General features: G+C 45.2%; 1 protein-coding gene across 1 annotated transcript in view; it reads right to left on the bottom strand.

Moving 5' to 3' along the window:
- The window catches only part of ANKRD31 (ankyrin repeat domain 31), a 112178-nt gene extending 93833 nt beyond the window's left edge, over nucleotides 1-18345 (bottom strand). The window contains exons 1-3 of the mRNA XM_077818011.1: nucleotides 18242-18345; nucleotides 17127-17203; nucleotides 15425-15513 (exon numbers count right to left, since the gene is read on the bottom strand). Coding sequence (XP_077674137.1) covers nucleotides 15425-15513; nucleotides 17127-17203; nucleotides 18242-18345 — 270 coding nt within the window. The remainder of the gene's footprint in view (nucleotides 1-15424; nucleotides 15514-17126; nucleotides 17204-18241) is intronic.
- Between the last annotated feature and the right edge of the window lie 236 nt (nucleotides 18346-18581).

The raw sequence follows: 18581 nt of genomic DNA, 5'->3' as shown, positions 1-18581 counted from the left end.
ATTACTACCATCATATGATAAATATGATTTCCAAAAGAGACTAAGAATATAGTTTAAATGTTATAATTATACAACAGTTTAAGGGACTGAGAAAAGGAGGGATACTGAAACGATAATCTGATCCAGTTTAAAGAGATGTATTTTATAATTAAATGGAGAATTCAGTTTACTGCAGAAAAGGGCTTGATCCTGCACCCATACAGTGTATGCGCAGGAGGGTTAACTGAAGAAGAATTACGGTTTATGAAAGACCAACAATGGCCAACTTTTGTGAGATTAGAATAAAGATTATTGCAAGATACTAGGGCATAAGGAAAATCAGAAGACAGAGGAATGGTAGAATAAAAAGGAATACTACTTTGTCAAAATCAATAAAACCCAAATATGACTCATTTTAGGATATCAAACTTCTATTAAATTACAAAATCTTGACAGACAATTTGTCTTGAAGTTTTTTCACAGTTCTAGCTGCAAAACTGGCAAGCTTGAGACAGTCACAGTGTCTATGCTGGGAAGACTGTAATAGCTATCAGTTTCTCTTGCTACAGTTCTTTCTGGAGCATTTTGGTCTGTTCATCATATAGTGCTAGAAATCAGAGAATTGAAAAAATAAAATTTACTGTAGTAACTGAGTCTCAGGTACAAGAAAAAGCAAACTCAAAAGAGCCTTTTACTCCTACTAGTTTATCAAATATCATCTCTGGGAATTCTCCCTAGACACTGGAATTCCTAGTTCTCCTAGTATCTTTAGGTTTTACAACCTCCTTTGAGATTATTAATCATTGGTATTCTGTTTCAGGAACTTTCATATTGGATTTTATTCCATTGAACCAACTCTGTAATATAGGGAAGTTTTACTTGATGAAATTTGTTAGTATCAATATTAATATGTACTGTAAAGAAAATAATCTCCTGGCTTTGTTTATGATATGATTACTTACTCATATAGTTTAATCTGTTACAAGATATATGTTTTATTATATTGTCTTTAGTATTTTCTTTTGGGAATTTTAGAAGATTCTGTTATTTTCCAGATGTTAATCTCACTCAGAATCTACAAAGAAAGTAAATTCTATTTATATGAAACTTTAACAGCTTTCTTTTGGATGCAAATTTTGCTTCACCCACCTTATATAATTTAAACAAGGTGGCAACCCTTGTATGAAAAAATGTGTCTCTATTTCTCCCTAATAAACAGAATAACTTGTGGCTTAAAAAAAAAATCAATGGTAAATGATTTATCTGTGTATGTGGCACAGACTTGGTCTTCTGTTACTTAACACTAGAGTATAACTCTAGTATGGAAAATGGCTTGCACAAATTACGGGTTGGTATCTGAAGTACACATATGCTAGTGAACTGATCATAAGCAAGGATTCACACAGCATGCATGATAACACAGGAATCTTTGGATTCAACACCACAGACAAAAGAGATACAAAATGCATCTCCCTGAACCAGCAGGGGCCAAGGTTCTAGAGCAGGGGTCTCAAACACGCGGCCCGTGGGGCTATTTCCTGCGGCCCACTAGCTCCCTGCTCTCCCCTCTCCCCAACGTTTACCTAGAGTGGCTCCTGCCCAGTGTGCACGCCGGCGGCAGCAGGGCAGGCTCCCTGCCCTGCCCCTACGGTTCCCCGTTCCCAGACAATGGGAGCTGCTGGGGACAGTGCCTGGAGGCAACAGCAACACACAGGTCCCTGTGCCCCCCCCCAGGTTCCGGCCACTTCCCGGAGCAGCGCATGGGCAAGCAGGGAGCTTGACCTGCCCCGGTGTGCACCGGGCCAGAGCCCATCCCCTAACCCATCCTGCAGCCAAACCCCCTGCCCTGAGCCCCCTGCCGCACCCTGCACCCTGACCCCCCTGCCGCACCCTGCACCCCTCCTGCACCCTGACACCTGCCCTGAGCCCTCTGCCACACCCTGCACCCCGCTGCCCTGAACCCTCTACCACATCCCGCACCCCTCCTGCGGCCCAACCCTCTGCACCCTGACCCCCACCGCATCTCTCACCATTCCTGCACCCCACACCTCAACTCCCTGCCCTGAACCCTCTGCCACACCCCGCCTGCGGCCCAACCCCCTGCACCCTGACCCCCACCGCACCTCTCACCCCTCCTGCACCCCACACCCCAATTCCCTGCCCTGAGCCCCCAGCCGCACCCTGACCCATGCCCTGAGCCCCCTGCCGCACCCCTCACCCTCCTGCACCCCAACTCCCTGCCCTGAGCCCCCGCCACACCCCGCACCCCTCCTACAGGTGGTGGAGGAGGGGGTGGAGTTAGGGTGGGGATTTCAGGGAAGGGGTTAGAATGGGGGCAGGGGATGGGTGACAAGAGGTGGGGCAGGGCCTCATGAAAGGGCTGGAGTGGGGGCGGGGCCGAGGGCGGCGGCGGGGAGGTGTCAGTAATGCGGCCCTCAGGCCAATGTACTAGTCCTCATGTGGCCCTCGTGGGTCATTTGAAGGTTTGAGACCTCTGTTCTAGAGAATAATTCACTCCTCAAGCAAAATAGGCCATTTTATCACCAGCAGCCTCCAACACTGGTTTGTCAATCAGGAGAAGCTCTAAATTTAGCACTTCTAACTTTTTGGATTACTACACACCTGTGGAAGGGAAAATTGCAACCACTTTAAGTAACTACAAGTCTGCCAGCAGGGCAGGTTTCCTAGGGCGTCAGCATCTAGGTGAACAGTGATTCTGGCCCATTAAAGGAAGCCACATTGTTTACAAGTTCGTGTCTATTTCAGCTTCAGACACACCACTCTTGCAGTAAGATATTGTCCCTCCCCAAACTGCTTTCAAGCTATATTATGCATCTGTGTTAAGAACATGTGCTTCACAGTGGGTTTGGACAAAGACTGGTATTTTTGCTTTAAATATTCTAAACATATGGAGCCTCATTTTTTCCCCCAGAAAATATTGTATAACTGCTAATTAAATCAAATCAAATGGTTGACATGCATTCTGTTGTAAGAATATACTCACCTTTCTCTCTGTTTTCAGAAATCCAGACATGTCATCATCTAAACCTATAATGGTGATGAATAAAATAATATTTTTCAAATTTACTGTCACTGAATTGCACTTGTTGAGCTTCTCAGCCTTTTCTGATTAAGGGGTCCCCTGGATGTTGAAGTTTCAAATTCCCTTCACACTTTTTTCTTGAGGTGGTCCCTGGCTGAAGCTAACTGAGTTTGGTGAAGGAAGCTCTATTTAACAACATTTTCTAACTTAATTACGTTTTTTTTTACTACTTTTACCTCCTGTTTTCTTATATCTGTGACCCATCCTAGTTCTGTGCCTTTAAAGGTTACCTATCAACTACCACCATCTGTTTCAGGGAATGCAGCATACTTCTCACACCCTCCACACTCAGTCAGCTCCGTTGCCCACTTCCTAGCGCTCAAGACACCCCTAAAAGGGGAGGAAGGAGCACAGGGGCCCACAGGGACTGTGATTTTCACACTCTCCCTTCCCTTTGCACATCCCTGGAACATCCAGGCAGTCTCACCCACAACTTTATTAAGCAGTGCTACCACAGTAAACTCAGCTTCAATCTAGAACTATATCAATATCTTAGGAAAACCATGAATAGCAATTTTATAAGAAACTTGCAAAAGTTATACAGTCCCAACATCACATGAAAAATAATGTAACCTGTACTCCAGGACATCTTTGAAAAAGGAAGCAAGGGCCAGATTTTTAAAGGTACCTAGGCACGGGGCACCATTTGGAGGGTGCAGGGGGGGCTCCACCCCCCCACCCCGAGTTTCGTACTGCAGGTCTACTCACCCTAGCCCCAGACGGATCTTTTAACTGCAACATAGCTCAGTCTGAGTGTAATATATGATGAGTTCGGAAGCTGGGAACAGTACAGCATTTGGGGCAGGGAGTTTGTTTATAAACAGAGGCAGGATGATTAATATAACAAAAAGCTTGTCATTAAAGTAAATTAAGGATTGTTAGATGATCCTGAAAAAATTTCCAGGCACTCCTGTTAAAAGATAGGAAACAAAGGGTAGGAATAAATGGTTAGAAGGGAGAGAGGTAAATAGTGGTGTCCCACAGGGATTTGTACTGGGACAAGTCCTATTCAACATATTCATAAATTATCTGGAAAAAGGGGTACGCATTGAGGTGGCAAAATTTGCAGATGATACAAAACTACTCAAGATAGTTAAGTACAAAGCAGACTGTGAAGAGCTACAAAGGGATCTCACAAACCTGGGTGACTGGGCAACAAAATGGTAGATAAAATTCAATGTTGACAAATGCAAAGTAACGCACGTGGCAAAATATAATTCCAACTATACATACAAAATGATGGGGTCTAAACTAGCTGACCCCATCAATAAAGATATCTTGGAGTCGTGGATAATTCTCTAAAAACATCTGCTCAATCAAAAAAGCTAACAGAATGTTGGGAATCATTAGGAAAGGGATAGATAATAACAGAAAATATCGTATTGCCTCTATATAAATCCATGGTATGCCCACATCTTGAAAACTGCATGCAGATCTGGTCGCCCCATCTCAAAAAAGATATACTGGATTTGGAAAAGGTACCAAGAAGGGCAACAGAAATTATTAGGGGTATGGAACGGCTTCCATCTGAGGAGAGATTAAAAAGACTGGGACTTTTCATCTTGGAAGAGAGATGACTAAGGCAGGATATGATAGAGGTCTATAAAATCATGAATGGTGTGGAAAAATTGAATAAGGAAATGTTATTTACTCCTTCAAATAACACAAGAACCCAATGAAATTAATTGGCAGCAGATTTAAAACAAACAAAATGAAGTCTTTCTTCACAGGCAACCTGTGGAACTCTTTGCTAGGGGAGTTGTGAAGGCCAAAACTATAACGGGGTTCCAATAAGAACTAGATAGGTTTATGGAGGATAGGTCCAACAATGGCTATTAGTCAGGGTGTGCAGGGATCCAACACCATGTTCTGCATGTCCCTTGCCTCTGTTTGCCAGAAGCTGGGAATGCGTAGGAGCCGGAGCAGGGACATGCCGCTGCTTCTGGGAGCTGATTGAGGTAAGTGCTGTCCAGAGCCAGCACCCCGAACCCCTCCTGCACCCCAACCCCCTGCCCTAGCCCTGATCCTCCTCCTGCCCTCTGAGCCCCTTGATCCCAGCCCAGAGCACCCTCCTGCACCCCCAACCCCTCATGTCCAGCCCCACCCCAGAGCTCGCACCCCCAGCTGGAGCCCTCACCCCCCTGCACCCCAACCCCTTGCCCCACATCCGGAGCCCCTTCCCACACCCTAAATTCCTAATTTTTGGCCCAATCCCAGAGCCCTCTCCTGCACCCCAACCCCCAGTTTCATGAGCATTCATGGCCCGCCATACAATTTCCATACCCAGATGTGGCCCTTGGGCCAAAAAGTTTGCCCACCCCTGCACTAGACCCCACTCTCCTCCCAGAGCTGAGATAGAACCCAGGAATCCTGAGAGGGTCTCTCTCCCCACAGAGTTAGTTAAGAATATACGTTAAAATTTTAAACCTAACCAGTGTCCCTTAAGTGCCTTGCCACAAGACGTCAGAACATGTGAGTATTAGAGCTGAGTGGGTCTAATATTTATTTCATTTTCTTTCTTTTATATAGGAATTAGATACAGGGCTCCTGTCTGCTAATTGCTAAAGTTATCTGCCAAAATACTAGAGCTTTCAAGTGCCTACGTAGCCCCTGGAATAACGGTTAAAGTTGGACCCCCCCCACCAAAATCTGAAATGAGGTCCCTGCTTGGGCACTGTCCCACTCAGTGCCACATGTTTCACCACCTAGCGGAATTTTAAGAGCCAGGATGGGTGCCAGTTAAGCACTTTTCTCCCTGTTCGCTTAGATGGGGACCACCTAAGCAGCTACATATGGGACTTTAAAAAGCTGAAATGAGCGCTGCCCTGCTTAACTGGGTATCTTCTTACTCAAGCTAGGCAAGCTTGGAACTTTGCAAAGCGATGAGAGGCTGACCGGCCCTTACACACGTTTGACTGCTCCACAGTTCACAGGCCATTTCCACTATCTACTACAGCGCTGGAAAAGAGAACATACATTTTATTCCCCTCCCCCTGGAGTCTCCCTGAGCACTCCTAGGAGCCCTAGCCACTTGATCAGACACACTCCACTTCCCTGCTGCCAGCCAGAACCAAACCACAGGACAGAAAAAATGGTGAGCTGAGCTTCCGACCATGCTGTCATGTCAGCATTCTGGAGGGTGGGGGAGGAGCAAACGGAGAGAAAGGGAGGGAGGCACTCCATGCCAAGCAGCACACACTAATCCAATTCCCGTTGTCCATAGCCTCAGAGGGTTCCCAGCAACTCCTGGAGGAAGTCAATTTCAACAATATCCCTGAGCACATAAAAGATAGCTTTCACCATCCAGCTGGGTTGAAGGAACCCTGAATTTATGCTCTGGATATACTCAAGTGCTTAGTGGATCCCCAACTGCTATAGGAATGCAAGGGGACAATCTCCTACAAGGGTGGAAGGAACAGGAGAGAGTCCTGCCTCTTCGTTTAGTCCTGGCCTTAGAGAATACGCTAACAGGAAAAATACATGAAAATCCCTCAAATACACAGGAAGAAAGTAAGAACCACCATCACTAAACTCCTAAAGTGACCCAGGGGGGTCCTGGTGCCGTTATGCCAACCCTGCTACTGATCTGAGCAAAACCTTCCCAACCCTCCTTTCCTATCTTCCCCACCAGGACACTCATGGACAGACATGCATTCCTCACTCACCCCTGCTCCAGACCACAGTTACTGGGTTACAAAGCTACAACCATTTGCTGTGGGGGAATGGCAGCACTTAGGACACTAAGGCTTAGATATTTCAGTGCCAATGGGCAGGAAAACAGTCACCCAGGGGGGTTAGGCAACTGCTAAGCAGTGGATTTAAAAATACCATGGGCATGTAAGTGGTGGATTTAGGCACTTAGTTCTTCTTTAGGCACCTAAGTACCTTTAAAAATCTGCCCCTCTGGTCTCGAAGGTCACATATCTATATCCTAAATAAATCTATATGTATACTCATTTACAGTTTCTCAGTTGTTTCTTCCAAATTTAGAGTGACTGTATTTTAGGTTGTTTTTTACAACATAAAACATACCTACAGTGTAATTTTGCTCTCTACCTACTGAGGCATTTAGCGGAAGACCAGGCTGAGAAATCTTTGTAGTAAATACTGCACCCCTAAAAAGAAATAAATATAATTTTAAAAGTTCACCATTCAAGGAGCAATACACAAAAATACTTTGCCTGTTCTCATGGGCTAAGCCTTCCCTGGCGCAGCTGCCACTGACCTGCTGCCGGACACCTGGGCCACAGTGGCCCTGCCTCTTCCCCGAGGCCCCAACCATCTGTTGCTACCTGCCTGCTGCAGCTTGCCGCGTCTCTCCTCCTTAGGGGTGGGGGAGTGAGGAGGAAACACAATAAGCCAGTGGTGGGTGAGAGGGTCTGGCGGGGGAGTAGTGAGGCTGCTCGCTTGGCCGTGCGCTGGGGCTTGCCGGCCATGGGGGGGGAAATGCTGGCAGGGGCCGGTGGCTCAGGCCGGTGCTCAGGGTGGCTGTTGGCTTGTCCCGGTGCTCGGCCTGGCAGCTCGGGGTGGTGGCTCAGCCTGGTGTGGCTGGGACTGGACTGGCAGGGGGCAGGAAGGGGGCAGCAGCCTGGCGTGGCTGGGATGGGCAGGCCGTGGGGCTCTTCTTGTTATGGGGGAGTTTGGGGCTCCAGCGTGCGGGGGGTTGCTGCCTCAGGCAGAAGGGTCACGGCCAGCAGGCTAGCCTCCCCAAAGCGGGGGTTCACCTGCCACTCATGCCTGTTCTGGTACTTTGGACAAAATTTTCAGCCTTGTCTTAACCAGGCCTCTGGTTGTATTTAAGACAATTAATGTAATTTTTCTGTGCAATTATTTGTGGAAGCACTTTAGGTCTTTTAGAGGCATAAATTCCCAACTCACAAGTGTAATCAGTAACACACTTCTCAATTATCTAAATTGGGCTGGCTATTATATTCAAATTGCCACAACAGCCACACTCTGACTTGCAGCAGCCTCGGCTACTATCTGCAGGGTGGCCCCGACATACTCCCCACCTTGAATTTTCCCAAAAGACATATATTCTGTACTGTCCAGCCCTTACCTGGACAGTTCAGATATTAGAGGCCCGTTGCCCCAGTTTGCTACTCTAATTGGAGTTACCAACCTATTCAGTGCAAACACAACCCTGGATTAGTTTTGATTAAAAAATAACACAAGTTTGTTAACTATAAGGAGAGATTTTAAGTGAGTACAAGTACAAGGTATTAAAGTCAGAAATGGTTACAAGAGAAATAAAGATAGAATGCTTTCTAGTAGCTAAAACTTTACAAACTAGACTTGGGTCAAGATAAAATCCTGACCACATGTCCCCTGCAACCAGGCTGACCAAATTCTCAGGTCATAACCCCTGCCAAAGTCCAAAGGCTTGTTCCTGTGTTCTTAGGTGAGAGAGAAAAAGAATCTGGGGTGCTGTTGCCCCTCACTTTTATAGTCCAGGCACCCTTTGAAATGCATTTTCCTGAGGGCTACCCCTAGATAAAATTCCTTCCCGCTGTGAGGACAGAGACATGGAATTTCGATGATGAAAGAGGTTCCACGCTGTTACTTGCTAAAATGCAGATCGATCTGTTCCTGCTCCCCACTCATTGCCAAAGAATGGCCATTTGACAGGTGATTGCCAATCAACTTTCAGGACACCTGACTAGCAGCATTAGCTTGTCCTTTGTCTTTGAGGAGTAGGTTTACCCCCCTTCCCAGACTTGTCTGGTAAACACATTTAGGTCATAATTTCAGCTTATGTTCATAACTTTACATATAATGTTGCTACACACATTTCACCATGATATCAGTGACTGTTGAGTTATTAGTTTTCAAACAATACCTCACAAGGCATATTTTATACAAAGATTACTACAGTAGTGTGTAGGGCAGAGGTCCCCAAACTGTGGGGTGTGCCCCCCCCAGGGTAGCACAGAGGAACATTCAGGGCCAGGCAGTGGGCCAGGCCAGCCCCCACGGGGGGGAAGGAAAGGAGCACCACCCAGCCCCTAGTCTTGGCCCTGGATCCCAGCCCCGGGTCTGACTCCCGTCCTCAGCCTCAGTGCGGTTCTGCGCCTGGCTGGAAGCCTGGCTGCGGCTCTGCTCCCGGCCCCACCCCCAGCCTCGGCTGCAGCCTCATCTCCCATACCCCTGTCTGTGTCCCCCACTGCAGAGCTGTGGCCCCATTCCTGGCCTGGGGGGGGGGGCAGATGGGTGTGGTCAGGGGAAGGGGGGTGCAACCTTCAAAAGTTTGGGGACCACTGCTGTAGGGTGTGAATACAGGGGTGCATTCAGTCACAGTTTGCAATACCAATGTGACCAAATCATTGAGTCCTCTTCATCAAGCAGGCAGGCGGTAGCCCAACCAGACGCAGGATTTTTGTGACCAGGAGCTTCACCAGTGGAGAACTTCCAGAGCTGGGTAAACATATGATCATCTTAGGCTATGCTGACCTTCTAGTTACTTTAAGCCTGATTGTTTCATGAGGTATTCTGTGTAGGTGCCCATACTGGTTTTGCCACATCACCGAAAACAAGTAAAGTTCCAAGAGAAATTTGTTTTTCTGTTACGTGGTAGCCACCAATATGGATTACTAAATTCTGACCTGCAGACCGCACCCACGGAAGAGAAGAGTAACTACAGAGATGTTAAAATAGGCATGTAAATGGCATGTATCATCTAAAATGACAGTAGGGAAGAAACTTGGAGAGCAAGGGAGGAAGGTTTGTCAGAGCCTGCTGGAGTCTGGAAGAGAACTTCCAGAGAACTTGCTGACCAAATTCAGCATCAGCTGAATTCATCCACCGAGGCCACACCACGTTCAGCAAAGGGCATGACTGATGCCAACAACATGGCCACCACTCAAGTACAGTGAGCTCAAAGCCTGTCTAAGCAGAGGAGATCTGCAAGGAAGGAGGAGTGCAGACAGAAGGTCTGAACCTGCAGGAAAGGACATACAGTATCTACGCCCTTTAGTGAGGTTCTTTGAACAGGATGAACAGGGACTTGGATTTGAGACCTCTTCAGTTCAGGAAAATAAGACTAAGTTTGGCAGACATTCAGGGAGTGCTACCAGACCTCAAGTCTGGCTTTTGGGTGTGGGCAAAGTTGGGGAGAGGGATCTCCTAGCTAAGGTTGGACCGTCTGCAGGAGAAAACTGGAGCATGTTTGGAGAACTACTTTCACTTTTTGTAAAATGAGGCATGGGTGCCACAAGTCACATCTGGGTGCTCCCTGAATCACCAAGCTGTGGAGACCAACACTAAAAAGGCCACTTTCTATGCCAGGAGACAAAGTTGAATGTTGAGGATGGGTTCAAATGTTTCAGAACAGAAGTCATTTAGCACCAGGTTTGGGCTCCAAAGAGAACAAACTTAACAGGAGGCCTAATGTAACCCTTCTGCCCGTCAGAGTTGGCAGCAACAAGGGCCGGGTTCAATATCTAGGGGATCCATTCCAATAACACAATGCAAACCGGCTCGAGCCCCCACCCAGGGACCTGGGACAAATATATACCACCCCCGCTGGGCGCCTCCAAGAGGCAATACTTCCCCTCTCGCAAGCACATAGTCTGAGTGTAGCAAAAGCCTTTTAATAACAGAGAGAAACAATGTGGCATTATGTTTGAGAAACACCACCAACAGGATTCATAACACAACCCATGAGCAAAAAAACCCACCCCAAGCAAATTGGGGCATGCCCTTTTCCCTTTGGTTCTTGAGTCCAGCAACCCCAAATCACCCAAAGTCCCAAAAGTCCAATGCCCCAAAAGTCTCTGTCCCTGGTCAGGGCAGCCCCAGAGTTCGAAAGTTTATCTGCGGAGCTTTACCTCCCAACCTGGGTGGAAATGGGACGGGGGTCAGAGGCACCTTACATGATCTGAAGCTGACCGCCCCATAGCTCCATAGCAGCGCTCCGCTCCGCCAGCCGCCCCACGAACTCCTTCGCTCAGCTGCGCTCCGCTCCGCCAGCCGCCCCACGAACTCCTTCGCTCAGCTCCACGGACCACAAGCAGCTCCTGCCATCCACAAACTGCTCCACCAGCCGGTCCGCAAGGCACTCCAGCCGGCCCGCCAACCGCTCCACAATATAGCTTCAGGCTCCCCCACTACTTAACACAACACTCAGTGATTTCAGCTCTTCGGTGAATTCAGCTTGTAGTAGGGGAGCCCCAGTGCTGGTGCACTGTCAGCCCAAAATGAGCTCAGCAGCCTATAACTAGACTTCTAATGAAATCAAAATTAGCTCTGATATTCCACAGTGGAGAGAGAAGGAAGTGCAATTAGCATGTAAGGCCCTCACCAAGGGGCCCATGCCACCAAGTATTAATACTTGTCCCCAGCCTCTCTCAATTCACACAGTTTTGGAACCCATGACCCTTGCCTAGAGAGTGCTACTTAGTTGATGGTGAATCCCTCCATCATAACAAAAGGCCACGTACAGTTCCAAGCACAGTTCCCATAATCAGGGTAATAACAATTTATTCTTCCTGCCCCAATAACAGAGACACTGGGGATCCCACAGCAGCCAAAGTGACCATTTGGGCAGCTATGGTCTCATTCTAGGCGTGGTGGGTGTGCCTATGCAAATGAGATCAGCCCCTGAAGTTCTTTTCCACAACTTGCCACACCTCACCACCAGATGTCAGGGTGGAGCTCATCCTGACACTGCTTACACTAAGGTAAGAAACTACTTTAAGGAACTTGGTTGGGAGCTCATTAAAAATCTTCCATAGAACTCCTAAAGGCGCTGCTGAAGGATGAGGCCCAAACCATAAAAGGTGAGGGCCCTTTCTCAAGCCCATCCAGATGAACTCTGCTAAACTGGCACTAGCAGATTTTCTGGTTTAGGTCCCAGGGAAGAGGAAAAGATATACATGACTCTGTAGTAAGAGGGGGAAACATCCTTCAGGGCATAAGCCTGCAGGAATCAAGAACGAGCTTTTTCTGCCATGTATATACCACTGACAACTGGATAGGTGCATTACTGAGTTTGTGAAGCATCAGGTATTGGCTACTGCTGGAGATAGGATACTCGATTAAAGGGACAAATGACCTGATATAGTATGGGAAATATAAAAAGATGTACTTGCAGTTGTTTATAAAGCAGGTTAAAAAACCCCAACCATTATCTCATGGTACTTACATATTGATTTCCATAATCATAAATTCATAGTATTGAAACACATATTAGATCAATGATACTCAAACTGAGGCTTGCAAGCAGCTCTTTAACATGTTTCCTGTGGCTCTATGCAGCACATGATATTAAAACAGTGTGATTTACTTATTAACCAATCTAAGTTATTGACCAATCAGGATGTTTTTTCTATGTTATTAACCAATTGTGGTTGATAAAATAATAGTTGGTCAGTCATTTTGCTGTGAGAATTATACAACTAAATATTTCCCGTACATCTATCTATATGTATATAAATATAGTACACCTCTACCCCGATATAACGCGGGTTCACATACAACGCGGTAAAGCTCCGACACGCTGCTCTGAGCAGTGTGTTAAGGGGGCCAGGCCGGGCCAGGGCCGAGGGGTTGGATAAGGGGCAGAGGGTCTTGGGGGCAGTCAGGAGCTCCCCCCGCCCAGGGTTTAGGAGGCAGGAGCTGTGGGGGGGCACTTTTGGGGACCCTGCAGTCCCAGAGTGGCATGGGAGGTTAGCGGGGGGCCAGGAGCACCCGCTCCGCTTCCCTCGCCCCAGCCCCAGCCGTGTCACTTGCGGGAGGGGGCTTGGGGGAAGGGATCGCCCCTGCATTCACCAGCAGCGGCGGAAACGGAGCAGCCCAGTCCCAGCTCCCTCCACTCCGCCAGCTCCCAGCCATGGCGCTCCAATTTCCACCACAGGTGAGTGCGGGATCTTTCCCCTATCTCCCCCTCCCCCCAGCGACACGGACAAGGAAAGCGGAGCGGGCTGGGGCCACGTCGCTCTGCTTCCCGCCACAGGTGAGTATGGGGGCGTCCTTTCTCCAATCTCCCTGCACTCATTGGCAGTAGGAAGCAGAGCGCCGCGGCTGGGATGTGGCGGAGTGGAGCGGGCTGGGGCCATGTTGCTCCGCTTCCCGCCGCAGGTGAATATGGGGGTGTCCTTTCCCCAACCTCCCTGCACTCACCGGCGGTGGGAAGCGGAGCAGCCTGGCCCCAGCCCACTCTACTTTGCCAGCTTCCAGCTGCAGCACTCCGCTTCCTGCCGCAGGTGAGTACGGGGGGCTTCCTTTCCCCAACCTCCCTGCACTCACCGGTGGCGGGAAGCGGAGCGCCGCGGCTGGGAGGTGACGGAGTGGAGCGGGCTGGGGCTGCGTTGCTCCGCTTCCCGCTGCTGCCAGCGAGTGCCTGTCAGGGGGCGAGAGGTGTGGATAGGGGTCGGAGCAGTCAGGGGACAGGGAGCAGGGGGGGTTGGTTAGGGGGTGGGGTCCTGGGGATGATTAGGGATGGGAGTCTCTGGAGGGGGTGGTCAGGGAACAAGGAACGGGGGACCAAAGCAAGTTCGACACAACACGGTCTCACCTATAACGCGGTGAGATTTTTTTGTCTCCAGAGGACCGTGTTATATCTGGGTAGAGGTATACTATAGTAAACAAAACAATGAATTCACACTACCACGGCTTTTTTGGGTAATGTCGATCGCTAATTTGGTTCCTGAACCACTGAGTATCACTGTATTAGATCATCCAGCCTCTTTTCTTCCCAACAGGGATTATTCTCTACCGGGTTTTAGGATTTTATGTTGTCTAGTGTTAAATGTTCCAAAGTGCTTCCACAATTATTCCATGGCATAAGCCATTCTACTAAATAAATCTCAGTGTCAGGACGTTTTTTCTGACAACCTAAATTTTCCTTTATTATTTTCCAGTTATGCCCAGTTATATATCCTAACTACTACATACTAATATATATATATATATGAATGGACACAAGAATGATTTCATCCATCACTGATATAAAGTGATCTCTGGCATTAAACACAACTGCTTATTAGCAACCAGTAAAATTATTTTATAATTCAAGGCTGGAAAAAATATCCCATCCAAATAAGGCTACAAGGGAAACTTTTTGCTGGGAAATTACTGTTTGCCTGAATGGAATTTATCCACTGCTTATTATACTCACTGTAGCAGAGACTGAGATTGTTCAGTTTCACTTCTCTTATGAGCCAGCTGGGAGAAAAAAGTGTTTGAACAACTTGGTGAATATAAACTACTCAGTGATTTAATTTTTCAGCATTACTATATACCTAGCCTCTTCCTATTATTAATGGTTTGGAAGACCTAAATACAGCAGTTATCAGTGAGACTCCGAATTCTGCTAGACCGGATTACTAATATTGCTATGACATATGGGCTACTTACTCAATCCAAGTCATAGAAGACAAAATACAGTCAGAATGAAAATATACCTTATATAATTAAATTGTAATACCCTTAAGCTTGAGCTATTTTATTTATGAAGTGACCAAAGTACAAATTCGCCTCAAATTCACGCTCTTTAGTGGAGTCCTGCAAGCAAATACTCTCCTATCCCCAATTATTTCTAACCACTCTTTCTTCCCTCTGGTAACAATAACCGCATCTTCCAATTAAAGAGGATAGGCTGCTACTCCAGAAATGGCTGAAGTAATAGCATCAATCACAACAACTATGAGAAATGCTAATAGTAACCCAAACTGTCCCCTAAACTAAGGCCTTGTCTACATTGGAACGTATTTTTAACCTAAAATGTGAATTTAAATTAATATAGTTATGCCTGTATAACACACATTCCTCTCCCCTCCAGTGTGGACCCTCTTATTCTAGAATAAGAGTTCCTTCTTCTGGTTTAATTTATGTCTCTTGGGAAGGGTTTAAGCTAAACTAAAAATAAGTCACTCATATCAGAATAAGAGCGTTCACATAGGTGATTACATTGATGTAACTATACAGGTACAACTGGAAATATTTCCCCAGTTATTTAAGTCTAAAGAAATTCATATACAGCACAGGAATCTACACGGTAACAATCTATAGTTTCCTCCTACTCATTCTGTCAGCCTGTCATCTGCAGGTGGGAAAAACTGGTTACCAATTTGAACATCTGGTAATTTTACAGGCTAATTGCAGCCCTGCTCCTGAAACCGTAGCAAGGCACACCCCCATGAAACTCCAGAGGAGACTCTTCTGTGCATTCCTGGGCTGAGTATATACTGCAGGATTTCCTCCTTCCATAAAACCCTTTTCAGTTACATACACTCTGGCTCTTTCCACATATAGAAGCGGGAGGGGCACAGTCAGACACAGTGAATCTAATAATTATCAATTGCAGTATGTGTGTAGCTGAGGAGCTGTAATTTCTATACATACCGGATTTATCTGGTTCTTTTGCTTCATATTTTCTAGATTATCACTCAATTTACAGACAAGCTGAATCTCTGGAGAGAGGTTTTCTAAAACTAAACACAAAAATAGGTAGTTAAAGCCATTTCTGTTGTGCTACTGTAACACAGACTCAAGGAATTTCTGCAAATTCCAACTGCCAGAAAAAATAATTGGACAAATCACACCTTCACACTGGTCACATCTCTCAGCCTAGATTCTGAAAAACATAATATGGCAGATGCAAGAACTGAAAAGAAAACAATTTAGGGAAAAATTATTATTTCTTTTGCAGACAATATTTTGGAAACATGGGCTACACATCAGACAGTGCGATTCATTTCTGACAATAGTTTTTTTTCCTGACAACTGGAATTATAGTCAGTGTCCTGATGCACATAATAAACTTTAGTACTCATCTTTACACATTAATTATCAAACTGAGATGAGAAGATTAAAATTACTGAATGATCATACTGAGAAAAACCCAGCTCTACAGTAATATAGAGTGCTGCTCTGTTTAATTTGATCCCTTATGCTGTAAAAATCACAACACTGGTATCCACATTATTTTGTTGATTATTGTATTAATTTAGATTGACTATAGCCCATGTTTTCTTGTCATGAAATTGATGTGATAAAAATTAGCACAAATAATAACATGCTAATTACAGTGGGATGAATAGAAATGCCATCAATGCAAATATGCAAATCACATTTACAGGGACAACAAAAAAGCATGCAGACAAAGTCTCATTCCTACAAACCAAAAGCTTAACAATGAGCCAAACAGAAGCTTTGTACTCTGAAGCTCTAATTCCAGTGGATGACCAGGAGGAACAAGTTCCACGGGTGAGGATCCTCTCTGCTGACAAAACTCTATCACCAGACCTCAGATAATTCAGCTCCAGTAACTGACACCAAGAAACTCCTAGCCATTTAGAAAGACTCCCACGGAACTTTAATGGGGTTTGGAATCAGACCCTTACCTACTATGAGTAGATATAAAGTGAGAAGTAATCTCTCAAGGGGACAGATTTCAAACCATGCAGGGGGGTCTTAAAAATAGGCAAAAATGCCATGTTTTGGACCCAGAAACAAACAAGATGCTAGAGTAGAGTTCTTCACACGAGTATTTTGCGTTTGGAACAGCTCAAACACTTGCAAGGTAGACAGTAGAATTCTGCTTTGCCAGTCAAGTTTTTATTGACATGAGTATGGGATTACCAAATTACTTAAAAGTGATTAAGTGAGGCTGAATTACGGAAGGCAACCCAGACAGGTCCCAATGAAATTTTATGCCACACCATCAAATACTTGTTTATGCCCTTACTTTGAGGAGCTATTGTAGAAACCTTTAGAGTTAACAAAAAATAAATTCATACCCCTACTCTTCTTAAACTAGGTACCCTTAGTAACAACATACAGGCACAATGAAGGAAAATAAGCCCTAACAAATTTATGTTTTAAATGTATTTATTTAAAATTTATGAAAAATTTGGCCTGAAAGATTAAGCCTCTAACTTTTATTCAGATTTTTATTAGAGATACAAAATTATTCTGCTTAAAAATACTGTACAAAACTGTTCTAGGCTTAATTTTTAGCCTAAAAATTAAGAAAGAGTCAAAGAAATAAAGGTCTCAGGAAAAACAACATATATTTTCTACTGAAAAAAGAACAATTTCTTACCTCCATTTACTCTTCTTATTTCATCAGCAAAGATGGTTTCAGTTGTTAGAGATATGTCCTTATTAACAAAAGATAACCTTTAACAAAAACCAAAAAACTACGAATTGTTCTATCATCCTCTTACCAGAGGTACAAACACAGGCAAAAAATATTAACCAAAGCCTATATTTCTAACTCCATTCCCTATAATATCACTCATTAAATACCACTGTAACTATGTAAGAGCATTTTTAAGGTAAACACTATTTTTCAAAAGTTTAGAACCTGGTTGTAAAAATCTGCATCAAGCTGCAAATTGGCATAGAAGGATGTGAGTCATGAACACATCTTTGGTTTTACAAATTTCCAAAAATTTTTAGTCAACATTTCTTAGGAAATACACAGTAAGGGTAATGTTGTTCAGTGGGTTTAATTTCCCAGTAACCAAAGTATCAGTTTGAATGAGATCATCAAGAGAGTTCTGAAATTAAAACATAAAAGAAATGTCCACATTTGCAGTATTTTAATTTTACCAATGTTTTTATCATTGATTTTATTTTCTTTGGGCTGGATTCTGATACCTTTATCCCATTTAGTAATACATTATTTCTCAGGTAGTCCCACAAAAACCAATGGGACTATTTCTGGAGTAAGCTACTATTGCACATAAGCAAAAAACAAACAAACAAACAAAACGAGGAGTACTTGTGGCACCTTAGAAACTAACAAATTTATTTGGGCATAAGCTTAACTTAGGGCACAAATACTCCTCGTTTTTTTTGCTGATACAGACTAACACGGCTACCACTCTGAAACCTATTCCGTATAAGGGTCCATGGAATAGCGTATGGAGATCTTTCCCCCTCACACTTCAACCTGTCACAAAAAGTCTTAAAATAGATATTTATCAAAGAGTCTAGGAAGGCTATTCTAAAACCATTTTATCCTCTAAGATTTTAGTCAGGTTTATATGAGGTAGATTCCAGTCTCATAGGACTGTTCTTTGTGTTTTTTGTTTTCAAAGGTGATAGCCTTAAATGGCATGGATGCAGCATTCAACTCATCACATATGTCCCAGAAATGTATTGACACTCATTTTTTAGTCACACCTGCTCCTATACATATATATTTATCACCTCTTCATGTGCAGCTCCTCTTCGTCTAGGTCACTCTCAGTTACTGAGCCCTCCACTACTGTCTCATCACTGTCACTGTCAGAAATGTCACCTCCCTCCTTCATGCCTCCTTCTCCAGTCCTCAGCCTCCTAGGGACAGCTCCCCCAGACAGCCTCTCTCTCGCCCTTGGACAGCTCCTCCAGGCAGCCCTCCTCCCACACTTTGGGCAGGTCCCGCCACTCCTGAGGCACTGAATCACAAGCGGACCAAGCAAAGGGTGGTGCAATGCCTTCTGGGAATTGTAGTCCTCAATGGAGCCTTCTTGTGATCATCCAAACAACAAATTTAACCTAATTGCGA

This window comes from Eretmochelys imbricata, chromosome 5 (assembly GCF_965152235.1).
Source record: "Eretmochelys imbricata isolate rEreImb1 chromosome 5, rEreImb1.hap1, whole genome shotgun sequence".
NCBI classification, from domain to species: domain Eukaryota; kingdom Metazoa; phylum Chordata; order Testudines; family Cheloniidae; genus Eretmochelys; species Eretmochelys imbricata.
This window is presented reverse-complemented; position numbering and strand designations above follow the sequence as displayed.